We start from the raw sequence: 13332 nt of genomic DNA, 5'->3' as shown, positions 1-13332 counted from the left end.
GAGGGAAAAAAGGATCATTTAGATAAATGGGAATTAGTTTGCAAACCCAGGGAGAAAGGTAGCCTAGGGATAGGGAACTTAGCTCTGAGAAACACTGCACTGCTAGGTAAATGGTTATGGAGATAAATGTTTGAAAAGAGATAGGCTATGACACAAGTTAGCCCCCCTAGCAACCTCAACTTCTCCTCGAAAAGTCATTCATGAGGCATACACAATTTTCTTCAATTCCATCAGCTTTGATGTGGGAAAGGGTAACAAAATCCAGTTATGAGAAGACCTTTGGCTAGGGGAAACACCAGTAAAAACACAATTTCCTGAGCTTTTTGCCTTTTCAAATCTCAAAGGTGAAACTATCACACCTCCTCAATGAATAAATTGGAATCTAGGCTTCAGAAGGGACCTAAGGAAAAATAATTGTGCTTCTCTTATCCACCTACTTGGTCTTTTGGAGACAGTGTTTTCGGATGAAAACCTTGAGGACTCTAGAATCTAGTCAGCCTCTCCTGATGGTCTCTTCACTTGTTCTTCTTTTTCCAGAAACCTTACTTTGCCTACTTCTTTAAGGGTAGACTTCTTGTTGAAAGAGATTTGGTGCAAGCCTGTTCCACCTAAAATTCAAGACTTCTGTTGGGAAAATTTCCTTGAAAAGATTAATATTTGTGATATGGTGCAAAGAAGAAGGCCTAATTCTTGCCTTTCTCCTCATATGTGATTTTTATGTAGGGTTAGTGGCAAAACTCTTTCCCATTTATTAATCTCTTGCCCTTTTGTGCATTGCATTTGAGAGTATTTTTGTTCTCTTTTGGTTGAAAGTGGGTTCCTGACAGGATGTAGTTGATATTTTCAATCCTAACTTTTTGAGGCAACAAAAAAAAAAAAAAAGAGGAAGGATATTGTGGAGAGTTACAAAGGCAGCAATAGTTTGGGTTGTCTGAGAAGAAAGGAATAGAAGAATCTTCAATAGAAAGAGTAGACCATTGGAGGAGGTAATAGACAACATTAAAATAAAGGTTACACACTAGGTAAAAACCTTGGAAAGCTTTCAACTTTTCTTTGTAAATGATATTTTTAGAGCCTGGACAAAGGTGGCATGGTCCTAATTGGTGTACCCTCTGTAGAGCTCACGGGGAGCACTGTTACCATCTATCCATTTCCTGCCCACTCTCTACAGAATTGTGGGTTTGGCTTCTCTCTTTGTTTGGGTGTGTTGAAATAATTTAGTTATTTGTGTTAGGGTCTGTTTGGCTAGTTAAAGCGTTTTTTTATTTCTGTTATTGTACTCACTTGCAGCAGGGGCACAAGAGTCTTTTCCCTTCTTATTTCTGCCGCCCTATATAATATAATAAAAGCTGGCGCCGCCAGCACTGTTCTATTGCTCCAAACTTTTTCTTCTTCCTTTCTTCCTTCTCCTTTCTCTCTTCTTTCCTTCTCTTCGCTACTTCCTCATATTTCAATCGGATTTATTGTCAATATGGTATCAGAGCAAGGCTGTTGAATCTGGGCGACCAAGTTTTTTCTCTTCAAGTTGCTGAATCTGGGCTGATCAAATCAGATCTGCAACTGGTACAACCCTAAAGTTTTCTTTCTTCTTTTATTTATTTCCTTGGTCGTGTACCAAGTGGAGAGCAAATGAATCCAAACCACTGAATGTCGGTAGACTTTTGTGAGGGTTATATCTTTTATTTGTTGGATCGTGTGATTCTGTAAATGTCGGCAGACTTTTGTGAGGGTTATATCTTTTATTTGTTGGATCGTGTGATCCTGTACCTATGAAAAGGTGACTGTAGGTCGTAGATGACCTGTTTTCTCTGCTCATTAGTCTGATTTCATGTGTGTTAGGATCTCTCTTATTGATTAATGCTGTGGTGGAACTTACACGTTATTGATTAATGCTGTGGTGAAAATCAGTCTCGTCATAGTTCCTCTTTGGAAGTTGGTGTTGTTTGTTTTTGTGCTCAGATTAAGTCCAAAACTGAATTGTTGTGCGTGGAGCTTTTGTTGATAAGGAGGGATCCTAAGTTGAGAGTTTAGATAAAAAAAACTTGTGCTTACCATGTCATCTAAGAATTCTGCTACTTCAGAGATTCCAGGGAGCCACAATGGAGTGAGTGGGGAATGGATATGAGTTTCCCCATGGCTGTTATTCCCTTTGATGGTCTGAACTACCTTGAGTGATCTAGGGGAATAAAACTCTACATCACTACTAGGGGGAAAATAGGATACATCAATGGGAGAGTGAAGGAACCGAAGTATGGAATATGCTGAATATGATAGGTGGAACCAAGAGAATAGTATGGTGATGTCATGGCTCTTGGTTTCCATGTTGCCACAGGTAAGGAAGACTTTTATGTGGGCTGAAACTGCTTGTGAGATATGGGAACAAGCAAAGTCCACCTATTCAGAGCAGAGACACTATGCCAAGATATATCAACTGCAATCTGAATCTTCTACTTGCAAGCAGGGGGAGAGGAGTCTCTCGATAGACTATTCTGATTTGACATCGATATGGAAAGAACTTGATCACTACCAGAATGTGAATTGGAAGTGTGATGAAAATGCAAAGGCGTATAAGTCACTTGTATCTCAGCAACGGGTCTTTGCCTTCCTCCTAGGGCTGAATCCTTCATATGAGTCCATCAGGGTGCAGATCTTGGGTAGTAAAGACTTGCCATCAGTTCGGGAGGTGTATGCCTTAGTGCAGTCAGAAGAGAGTAGAAGAAGTATGATGAATTGTGTAGAGGGGGAGTCAGTTGCCCTAGCTGTCCGGGGAAATTCAGATACAAATGTTGGAGGTGCTTTTAAAAAAGCTGACTCTCAGAAGAGAACAAATGATAAGAGTAAACTTTGGTGCACTCACTGCCAGAAGACACGACACACGAGAGATACATGTTGGGATCTCCATGGAAAACCTACATGGGCACAGGATTTGGGTAAGAAGTCAACACCTGGTCAGGGCAAGAAACCAAGCCAGTAGAATCAGAAAAAGTATAACTCAACTAATATGGCGTCGACAGAGACTAGTCCATTGGTAACTCAGGAGAGGCATCCCAGTTCTGACCCTAAGGAAGAAATTATCAACTCCTTTCATGACCATTTGGAATTGTATGGTAGGACTCTCCGCCAGATGGATTCTGGTCCTACTCCCTCTACCTCTTTCGCGTCTACATCAGGTAACGCTGCCACTGCCTTCCATGTGTCATCTCATACCACTGATTCTCCTTGGGTTATTGACTCCGGAGCCTCAAACCACATGACCGGTAAGTCAAATTTATTTCAGACATATAACCTTCTCTCTGGGAGAGATAAGGTGAGACTAGTTGATGGTTCTTTCTCTACCATAGCTGGCCAAGGTACCATACCTCTCCCACTCGGCCTTACCCTTTCTAATGTACTGCATGTTCCGAAATTACCTATAAATTTGCTGTCCATTAGTAATATAACTCACTCCTTGAACTGTTCAGTCACTTTTTTTCCGTCTTCATGTGTGTTTCAGTATTTGACCTCGGGGAAGACGATTGGTAGAGGAAGCATGGTGGATGGTCTCTACGTGTTGGAGAATAAAGCTGGTCTTGTGGCTACAGAGTCCATGAGTTTGTCAAGTGAGAGTCAAGCCTATTTATGGCATAGTCGTCTAGGTCATCTTTCTTTTGAGTCATTAAAAGTTATGTTCCCAAAGTTGTTTGAGTCCTTGTCAGTGAGTCAGTTACAATGTTAGACATGTCAATTGAGTAAACATTGTAGAAGTTCTTTACCTTTGAGAAATAAAAGATCTGAATTTCCATTTCATATTGTTTATTCTGATGTTTGGGGCCCTGTTATTCTACCCACTGAGGTTGGATATAAGTACTTCATTACCTTGATTGATGATTACTCTAGATACACTTGGGTTTACCCTATGCGATCTCGAGATGAAGTGCCAAAATTTGTGAAAGACTTTCAACACATGGTCTTCACTCAGTTCCAAACTGAAATCCATATCTTCCAGTCGGACAATGCGAAGAATACTTCCATAGTAATCTCACGGAGTTTTCTGCTTTGAGTGGGTCACTTCAGCGAAGCTCTTGTGCCAAGATACCCCAACAAAATGGTGTTGCTGAGTGAAAGAACCGTCACCTTCTCGAAGTAGCTCGTGGCTTATTAATTCGTATGAATGTGCCAAAACGTTTTTGGATGGATACAATTTTGTGTGCTACATACATCATCAACCGTATGCCATCTCGGTTACTAGAGTATAAGGCCCCACATCAGCTTCTGTTTCCTACAACTCCGTTGTCTACCATTCCGATGCGTGTTTCTGGGTGTCGTTGCTTTGTCCATAACTTGTCCCCTACTCGAGGTAAGCTTGATCCTCGGGCCATTCCTTGTGTTTTCCTTGGTTACCCTTTATCTCAAAAGGGGTATCGTTGCTATGATCCTACCTCTCGCAAGTACTATGTCTCCATTGATGTATCATTCTTTGAGAATCAACCTTTCTTCTCGGTTTCTCTTCAGGGGGAGAGTAGGGTTGAGGAGAAACAGGCGGCTCAAACTCAACTACCTCCTTTACCCGATCCTCTTCCATTCCGGGTTTTTCATCATCGCCATAAAAGCCAACAAAGTTCAAGAGCCGTGGAACCTGACACTATGCAACCAACATCATCGGATTCACCAGAGGCAGATCCGTCTCATCAGCCAGGTACACTTGCTCCTACTGATATGCCTGTTCCTCTCAATGGTGATTCACCTGTCATCAATGATCTTGATATTCCTATTGCTAAGAGAAAGGGTGTTAGATCTTGTACCACTAATCATCATATCTCTAATTTTGTGTCCTATGATCACGTTTCACCTTCATTCTATGCATTCATCTCTTCTGTGGACAGTGTCCCCGTTACTAAGAATGTGGCAGAAGCTTTATCTATCAGGATGTGGACTATGCAGAGACTTTTGCTCCAGTAGCCAAGATGAACTCTATCAGGATCCTTCTTTCATTGGCAGCAAATCTTGACTGAGAACTTCACCAATTGGACATCAAAAATGCTTTCTTGAATGGTGACTTGGAAGAGGAAGTGTACATGACCCAACCTCCAGGTTTCTGTGCCAAAGGCAGTGAACAAAAGGTGTGCAGGTTAAAAAAAATCTTTATATGGGTTGAAACAATCACCTCGGGCTTGGTTTAGTAAGTTCCATTTAGCAGTTCAACAGATGGGGTTCAAACAATGCCAGTCAGATCACACTCTATTTGTGACAAGAGGTGAAGGGAAAATTGCAGCTCTTATTGTGTATGTGGATGACATAGTGATCACAGGAGATTGGGAGGCTGAAATACGAAGACTAAAAAAAATTCTTAGCCACTCAATTTGAGGTGAAAGATATAGGCCCCTTACGTTATTTCCTTGGAATTGAAGTTGCCCGCTCTCACAAGGGCATCTTTATTTCCTAACGGAAATATGTACTAGATCTACTAGAATATACAGGCAAGTTGGAGGTAAAACCAATTGACTCACCAATTGAATCTAATCATCAGCTGGGAGACAGTCAGGGAGAGTTTTTGAAAGATGTGAAGAAGTTCCAGAGACTCGTAGGGAGACTCTTGTATTTGCCTATGACCAGACCTGATATTGCTTATGCAGTGGGTGTCCTTAGTCAGTTCATGCACAACCCTAGGACAACTCACTTTGAAGCTGCAGAGAGGATCCTTAGATACCTCAAGAAGTTTCCCGGAACTGGTTTGTTGTTCTAGAAACATGGTCACTTAAAGGTGGAAGTATATGTTGATGCTGATTGGGCAAGAGCAGTCGATGACCGAAAGTCTACCAGTGGGTATTGTGCCTTTGTAGGAGGAAACCTGGTCACGTGGAGAAGTAAAAAACAAAGTGTGGTGGCTAGATCTAGTGCTGAAGCAGAATATAGAGCGATGTCTCATGGGGTTGCTGAAATCATGTGGATAAGAAATCTGTTAGGTGAACTGGGTTTTGTAGTGAGCAATCCTATGTCACTCTACTGTGACAATAAAGCTGCCATCAATATTGCTGCTAATCCAGTCCTGCATGATAAGACGAAACACATTGAAGTGAACAAGCATTTTATTAGAGAGAAACTTGTAAATGGAGAAGTGTGTACTCCATATGTCAGATCAGAAGAACAACTTGCAGATATCTTCACCAAAGGTTTTCATCATGTGCGGCACAATGATTTGTGTGACAAGTTGGGCATGATTGACATCTATGCTCCAACTTGAGGGGGAGTGTTGAAATAATTTAGTTATTTGTGTTAGGGTCTATTTGGCTAGTTAAAGCGTTTTTTATTTCTGTTATTGTACTCACTTACAGTAGGGGCACAAAGGTCTTTTCCCTTCTTATTTCTGCCGCCCTATATAATATAATAAAAGTTGGCGCCGCCAACACTGTTCTATTGCTCCAAACTTTTTCTTCTTCCTTTCTTCCTTCTCCTTTCTCTCTTCTTTCCTTCTCTTCTCTACTTTCTCATATTTCAATCGGATTTATTGTCAAGAGGGTGTAATTGGAGCTTGCCAGTAGAAGTACAGTTGATCTTTGACCAATCTACCTTCAACTGGCCTACAAAAAGAGGAAATCAATGTGGAGATGTGCGAGAGCAGCCTTGATTTGGACAATATGGGAAGAAAGGAATGATAGAATAGTTCAAGAGAAGGAAAGAAATAACCAACAACTAAAAGATTGTGTATTGAATAGGGCAATACAATGGTTGGAGACTTTGGACCTGTTCCATCAGTTCTCCTTTAATGACTTTTGGAGAAACTGGTTGGCAATAGCGAGGTGCTCTTTCATCAAGAACAGGGTAATCCCAAGATGGTGTCCTCCGGCTGAAGGCTCACTGAAACTGAATTTCGATGGTAGTAGCTTGGGCAATCCAGGGCTTCTGGAATTGGGGGGGGGGGTCTGAGGAACGAGCTTGGAGAGGTTGTTCTGTTGTACTCGGGCCCTTTGGAACTTGGTGACTCTGTTAGGCCAGAAATGCTAGCTGCTGTACAAGGGGTGCAGTTTGCAAACCAAATGGGGGTACAGCAACTAATTATTGAGGGGGACTCAAAGGTGGTGGTGGGCTGGCTAAGGAAACCTGATGAGACTGTTTGGTGCTGTAGGAACGAAGTTAAGAAGATTAAATGGCTAACAAGGAATATGTCAGTGTCTATTCAGTGGAGTTTAGGTGCAGTTTGCAAACCAAATGGGGGTACAGCAACTAATTATTGAGGGGGACTCAAAGGTGGTGGTGGGCTGGCTAAGGAAACCTGATGAGACTGTTTGGTGCTATAGGAACAAAGTTAAGAAGATTAAATGGCTAACAAGGAATATGTCAGTGTCTATTCAGTGGGTGGAAAGATCAACAAACGTTTTGGCTGATGTGTTAGCCAAGCAAGGGGCAAACAGGGAAGAATTGTTTTGGGCTCAGTTGTGATTCCAGTAATCTTTTCCAAACTTCTTTGTATTATGTCAGGAGAGGCTGCAGCTCATGCCTCTCTAAGGGATCTTGTATGAGGCTGTAATTCTGAATCAGTTTCTGTTTTAATAAAATTGCATTATTACTCATCAAAATAAAAAGATAAGGATGGAATGGAAACCTCCAGAAGGAAACAAAGTAAAATTGAAGTTTAATGAAATCTCCTTTGGATATCCAGGTATGGTAGGAATAGGTGATGTGTTCACAAATTTCAAAAGCAGGAAATTAGCTCTATTTTCAGGACCTATTAGAATGGAGAACTCATTGAAAGCTGTATTATTGGCTTTGCTGCAAGATCTTCAATTAGCAAAACAATTGGGTTACAGACAGGTGGAGGTGGAAGGGGATTCAAACTTCAAAGCTAATTGTTTCATGGGCTAACTGTAACAGACATATTCCGTGAACTCTTATACATGCTTTTAGGGAAGTGGAAAGTATTGTAAAGGACATAAATGCTGAATTTAAAATGGGAGAGAAGGACTTTAAATGGGTTAGTTTTAAGGCAGCAATTGTTTTTTTTTTTTTGGAAAAGGTAAAGTAATATTTAAGGCAGCAATTGTTTTGAGCTGCTATGTAATCCTGAGTGTAGTTTTTTGGGTCAGCAGGCCTGTCTCCTATATGTACTAACTTCATTCCTCATTTATTATAATAAAATCTTTTCTTCTGCTGATAAAAAAAGAGGAACCTATAACCTCTGTTTTTAGCCAATTAAGAATAGATAGCAAACTAGAGAATTACCCGAAAATCAATCCTCTCAATTTTTGATGAATGTGCCTTTGCTACATCTTTCCCAAATGATATGATCCTTCCATAGTTCACACTTTTTACTTGACAGTCCAGACTCTCTGTGTTATTATGGTCTGGAACTTGAGTATCATTGCTTCTTTGTTTTTTTGGACCACAGTTATAGCCTTCTTCGGGTGACCAGTCCAGAGTGCCCCAGATGGTGTCTCCGCCCTTTGGAATCATTGACATGGTTGAATCCCAAGTACGAGTCATCCGCATTACATGTTGTAAAGTTTGAAATCCAAATACATCTTTATCCAAAACACCTGGTGCAATTGCCCTGCACAAAGGGTACCATTTAGTTCAGAATTCAAAGCATGCTGCAGTCAAACAAATATACACATTTTCATGCTAAAAAACAATCAGAAGATTCAGAAGAAGTAATAAACCTCAATAGTATGTGACTAATATAAGTTTTTTGTTTGTTAAGAAAGAACTTAATGTGTTTACTCATTTGCTAGTTGTACTTGTATCTAGCCTCAGTCAATCTGTCTGTCAGTCTGTTCAGTGTGGAATCATGTCCCACTTGAACGGCTGAACCTATTGCAAAGCTTTTTATAGTTTCCATATAACTTTGAAGCCAAAAATAAGTGTCTGATTGTCAAGGAAGATAATAAATTTAAAAATGAGAATAAAGAAAACATGGATTCTTTTTTTTTTTTGAGAAAGTAATATATTAAAGATTCCTAAAATTTCAAGAAACATAAACATACAAAAGGTGTTAGAGAACTCATTATGCTATGGATATAAACAATGACTTTTGAAGAATATGAGGAGACACATTCCTAAAATTAACAATAAAACCTTAAATGCTCATTCTGTTATTTATCAAAAAAAATCTCAAATGCAAAATAGGTAGGTTATCTTGGATCACAGTACATAGACAAGGTTTATAACTATGTACCACAATGTATGAATTTAAGTGCACAAAATCAAAGGTAAGTGTGAACAAACAGTCTCTGCAATTATTGGACTAACATGGTTTGAACATTAAGCTTATCTTTTTTATTGTTATCAGCAACCGTTTTGAACATTAAGCTTATCATGTCAAAGAGAAGAAGAACCATATCATACTTTATCTTTTTAAATGAACAACAATAGGCTCATACTTAAATAACATTTTGTGAATCCCACTAAAAATAAGTTGGTATAGTTCACAGTGAAACACAATTGGCAATGAAAGCCTGCTCATTAATAATAAAAGACTACTTCAAGTGCCTTGGGAACAAAGTAAAATAGGCCTTAATATGTCCAGTGTTGCAAGTCTTTTGCTTGGGTTACAAGAAGTTTGCACACTTGGAAGTGATACTTGGAAAATTTTCGCACATAATGCAGATACAAATCAGAACATGATGACTGTTTAATACTACAAGCTTCATAGTAGTTAAGCAGAACAAACCTGGCAACAGCAATGTCCCTGGCTTCAGAAGAGAAAAGTCCCGATACTGCTTTTGGAGCACCTAAAAATGGTCCACCTATGTTCATTACTGCCTTTATATGCTTAGCGCACCAATCTGACCCACCCCCACCACCCATTGGAGCTGGTGATTCAACCCACTTCATAAAATGCAAAAAATACAGAACTCCCATTGAATGTGGAATGACAACTACCTTTTTCCCACCATTTGTAGCTACCATGAGTTCTATATTACTTTTTATCCTGCTGAGGGTCTGGTCTCGCACCTGATAAATGCAGTTTAACAAAAATGTATAAACTGATTACACAGAAACCCATGAACTACCACTACAGAAGAAAATAAGAAATACATACCGCAAAGAAATACAAGATGCACAAACATAAATGGCTTAAATGAAATTTCCAAAAGCATACCTCCGTGTTCTGAAATGAGAGCCTCCAGTCATAAGAAGCCATGTACATGGTTTTCTCCTCATATCCAATACGAGCCAAATTAGCAATCAGAACTGCCCAGACAAAATAGCCAGGTGCAAAGTAATCTGCTGCAACAAGTCCCGGGACAGGCCTAACTCGTATACCGGGAGGATCCAGTCCAGTTTCATTGTCCAGTGACATGTGCTCAACCCAACATAAAGGTCTGTTGATGATCCAAACAAACACAGTGCAAGGAATTTTTCTAAGTAGTCACTTCACATATGTACTGTTAAGCGTTGCTTGTCTAGATCAGCCAATATAATCCAAATATAATCAAATGCAAAGGAACAAAGAATGCAGAATATTAGCATGACAAATGGGCCAAATCATCATAGTCCGAAATTAGGGAGGATATGTGAGGAAAGTAGCCTAGATTACATCTGGATTACCCACTATAGAAAAAGGGAAAAGAAAATGCAAGTTCATCATTCCATTTGACTAACTTTAAATAATTGAAAGCAAAGCTGTGCTTCAGATGTCATCAAAATTATATATATATATATATATATATATATATATATATATTCCATTTTCATTCGATGATAGCTGGGTCTTATGTTACAATTCATCAAACCTGACAATGAAACACCTTAAAAGGGAAACAGTCTGAAATTTTCACAATTTGCGTAAAAATAACATCTAATTGGTTAGGATCCAAAGATTTTTGCGTTCCTTAAAAAAACTACGGGACAATTGAAAAATCTCCCCCATGTGTCCGGTCGAAATTATGGGAATTTCATCATACGGAATTCTGAAAATTAGGCTAATAGAATGTGTTAAAATTGCCGTCAATATTCGTAGTTAAGGAAAAAGGAAAAAAAAAAATATTACCTCTTATATACTTCTCCAAATGTACCACCCCAAAGCCGCTTTCTGAACAACCCATCAGCGCACTGGTGCCCTTCCCAAAGCTCGAGGCCACCGGTAACGATCCCAGGAACGAAGACCACCGGGTGCTTCGCCCTCAACCCCTCTTTCTGCAATTTCACGCCGGGCGGATCGGGCAGTGGCCCGGTAATGGCTTCGGTGACATATTGAGGAATCGATGCCGGCATGGCATTATAGAGAAACAGTAGAAACCACCAAATCGAGCAGATGCAGCCAATAAACCAGCAGCAGCTATTAATGCAAGACCATTTCTTCTTCTTCTTTTTCACCTTCTCTTTCTCCTTCTCCTTTTCATTACCGTCGAATTTGCTTTCAATCTCTTTACGATCACCCAAATTGGAAGTTTGCTCGATTTCGGAGGCTTTTCTACGCCGCAGCATCGACATATTCGTTTCCTCCTTACTCTGTTCCTTCCCTCCTTACGTTGTTAACGTTGCTGCTCCTATTGGTGGGAATTGGGAAACCAGACGAATCTTTCTTCGGTAAATGATTGATAGAGTCTAAGCTGCATTGTCGAATCCTCTTCGCCTGGTTTCTTTCTATATATATAAACTTCTCAAACCCTAACCTACACTGGCGTTGTAGTCTCCATCGTTCAGAAACGAAGACACCGTTTGTTGTTGCAGCAGCAACCTGAAGTCACGAATCGGAGTTTTCCTGCCAGGAAAGAGTGGTAGTTTGTCGTTGGAGCCGCCGAAGTCCTGAGAGGCTCCGCCTCAGCTGGGCTTTTTTTATGTAGGGAGACACATTATAGAATATAGTGTGAGAGCAGAAGAGACGGATCGTTTTGGGGCGTTAGATGAGTGAGATTGAACATGGCTTGGCAAAGTCGGTTGGAGCTTTGTATGTGGTCTGAGCGTAAGGAGAAGTTGGATGTCATATGGGAATGGGACGATCGATGACGTGGAAGAGTAGCTGGCGTTGGAGATATGTCAAATATGTCCATTGCCATTGGTCAGGCGGAACGGAAGACTGCCGTAGAAGAGTTCGGATTTTCAGTAATTCCTGCACCAACAGATCTGTGACAGGCTTTAGTTTTCGGAACCAGTGTAAAGTTCTGCCACACTTTCAAATCAGAGTATGACAGGTGTCCATTACACTACGTTAATATTAAATAAGGTTATATTATCTGAAAATTCTCCGTCACTTTTTTTTTTTGTGTGTGTTAGATTAGTGAAATCTCCCCTAAAATTTGGTAATTGCAATTTATAACACATCTGCAAGTTGAGAATCCTCTAAAAAAGGGAATTTAAAGTTGCACATTAGCAATTTTATATAAAAGGCAAATTTAAAAGAGTTTGAAAATAAACATTTTGGTAAAAGTGATGCATAATTTTTTTTTTTTTTTGACATTTCCATACCTCGTTTTAGAGGATTTTAAGAGAGGGAGGTCATGTTAGAAAATTTATGGAAGATGATTGGAATTACTTAAGACGAGGTTTTAGCAACAACCAGAAACTACATGGGAGATTTTAGAAATTTACCCGGGGGTGTTTGATATCATTGCCAATTCCTTCCAGCGTTTGTGAAATGGTGATTTTTCAGAAATCGCCAGTTTTGGTTAGGGCTACTACCAATGGGGCAGGTTCGACCCGAGGGACCCAAACTGATTGGGGCAGTTTGGAACAAATTGGTCGGTTATGAGTCCTGATATAATGTTCTAATTATTATTGGTTTGGAACTGGTTTCATCCACTTTCGAACTGATTTAGACCTGACTTGAGTTATTTACATATAATATATATAATGTATAATATATTAGATAAATTATATATAATATATATTAAACGTATATATTTATTTATTTCTTAAAATCGGGTCCATCAGGTCAAACCTAATTGTCCTAATAATTGATCGGTTCAATTTTGGGTCTAAAAATTACATACCATATCGGGTATGGTTTGGTTCCATGTCCTCAATATTCCTTGTCAAATTGGTTCTGATTCTAGCATATCCCAACCTAACCCGTTGACAGCCATAGTTTTGATTGTTTAGTACCGCTCTTGCCATGTAAGCTGATTTATGAGAAATTAGCAATGAGTTCTTTTAGGATAATTGTCTTTAGGGGTGTCAACGGTATTCGAAAATACAATTTCGAATTTGATATTCAATATAATTGAATCAAATTCGGATAATTTGAATATCTAATCGGACGAATTCGAATATCATATTCATACCGAATGGTTAATTGGATTCGAATTTGGATATGACCTTATTCGATTCAATAAATATCCAAATTAGACTGATTATTTAATTCTTATATATAATATATAAAATATTTAAATGTCTTATATAATTTATATATATAAT

At 39.4% G+C, this 13332-nt stretch overlaps 1 protein-coding gene across 2 annotated transcripts in view; it reads right to left on the bottom strand.

Annotated features, from left to right (window-relative positions):
* LOC104600613 (phospholipid:diacylglycerol acyltransferase 1-like) overlaps window positions 1-11867 on the bottom strand; it is a 35398-nt gene extending 23531 nt beyond the window's left edge. For both annotated transcript variants that reach the window (XR_735693.3, XM_010263668.3), the window contains exons 1-4: window positions 10967-11867; window positions 10076-10298; window positions 9644-9927; window positions 8197-8524 (exon numbers count right to left, since the gene is read on the bottom strand). Coding sequence is in view for 1 of the 2 variants with exons in the window: in XM_010263668.3 (XP_010261970.1) it covers window positions 8197-8524; window positions 9644-9927; window positions 10076-10298; window positions 10967-11409 (1278 nt within the window). In the remaining variant the exon portion in view is untranslated. The remainder of the gene's footprint in view (window positions 1-8196; window positions 8525-9643; window positions 9928-10075; window positions 10299-10966) is intronic.
* Between the last annotated feature and the right edge of the window lie 1465 nt (window positions 11868-13332).

Source organism: Nelumbo nucifera, chromosome 8 (genome assembly GCF_055504915.1).
Source record: "Nelumbo nucifera cultivar China Antique chromosome 8, China Antique-T2T, whole genome shotgun sequence".
Taxonomy (NCBI): Eukaryota; Viridiplantae; Streptophyta; class Magnoliopsida; order Proteales; family Nelumbonaceae; genus Nelumbo; species Nelumbo nucifera.
This window is presented reverse-complemented; position numbering and strand designations above follow the sequence as displayed.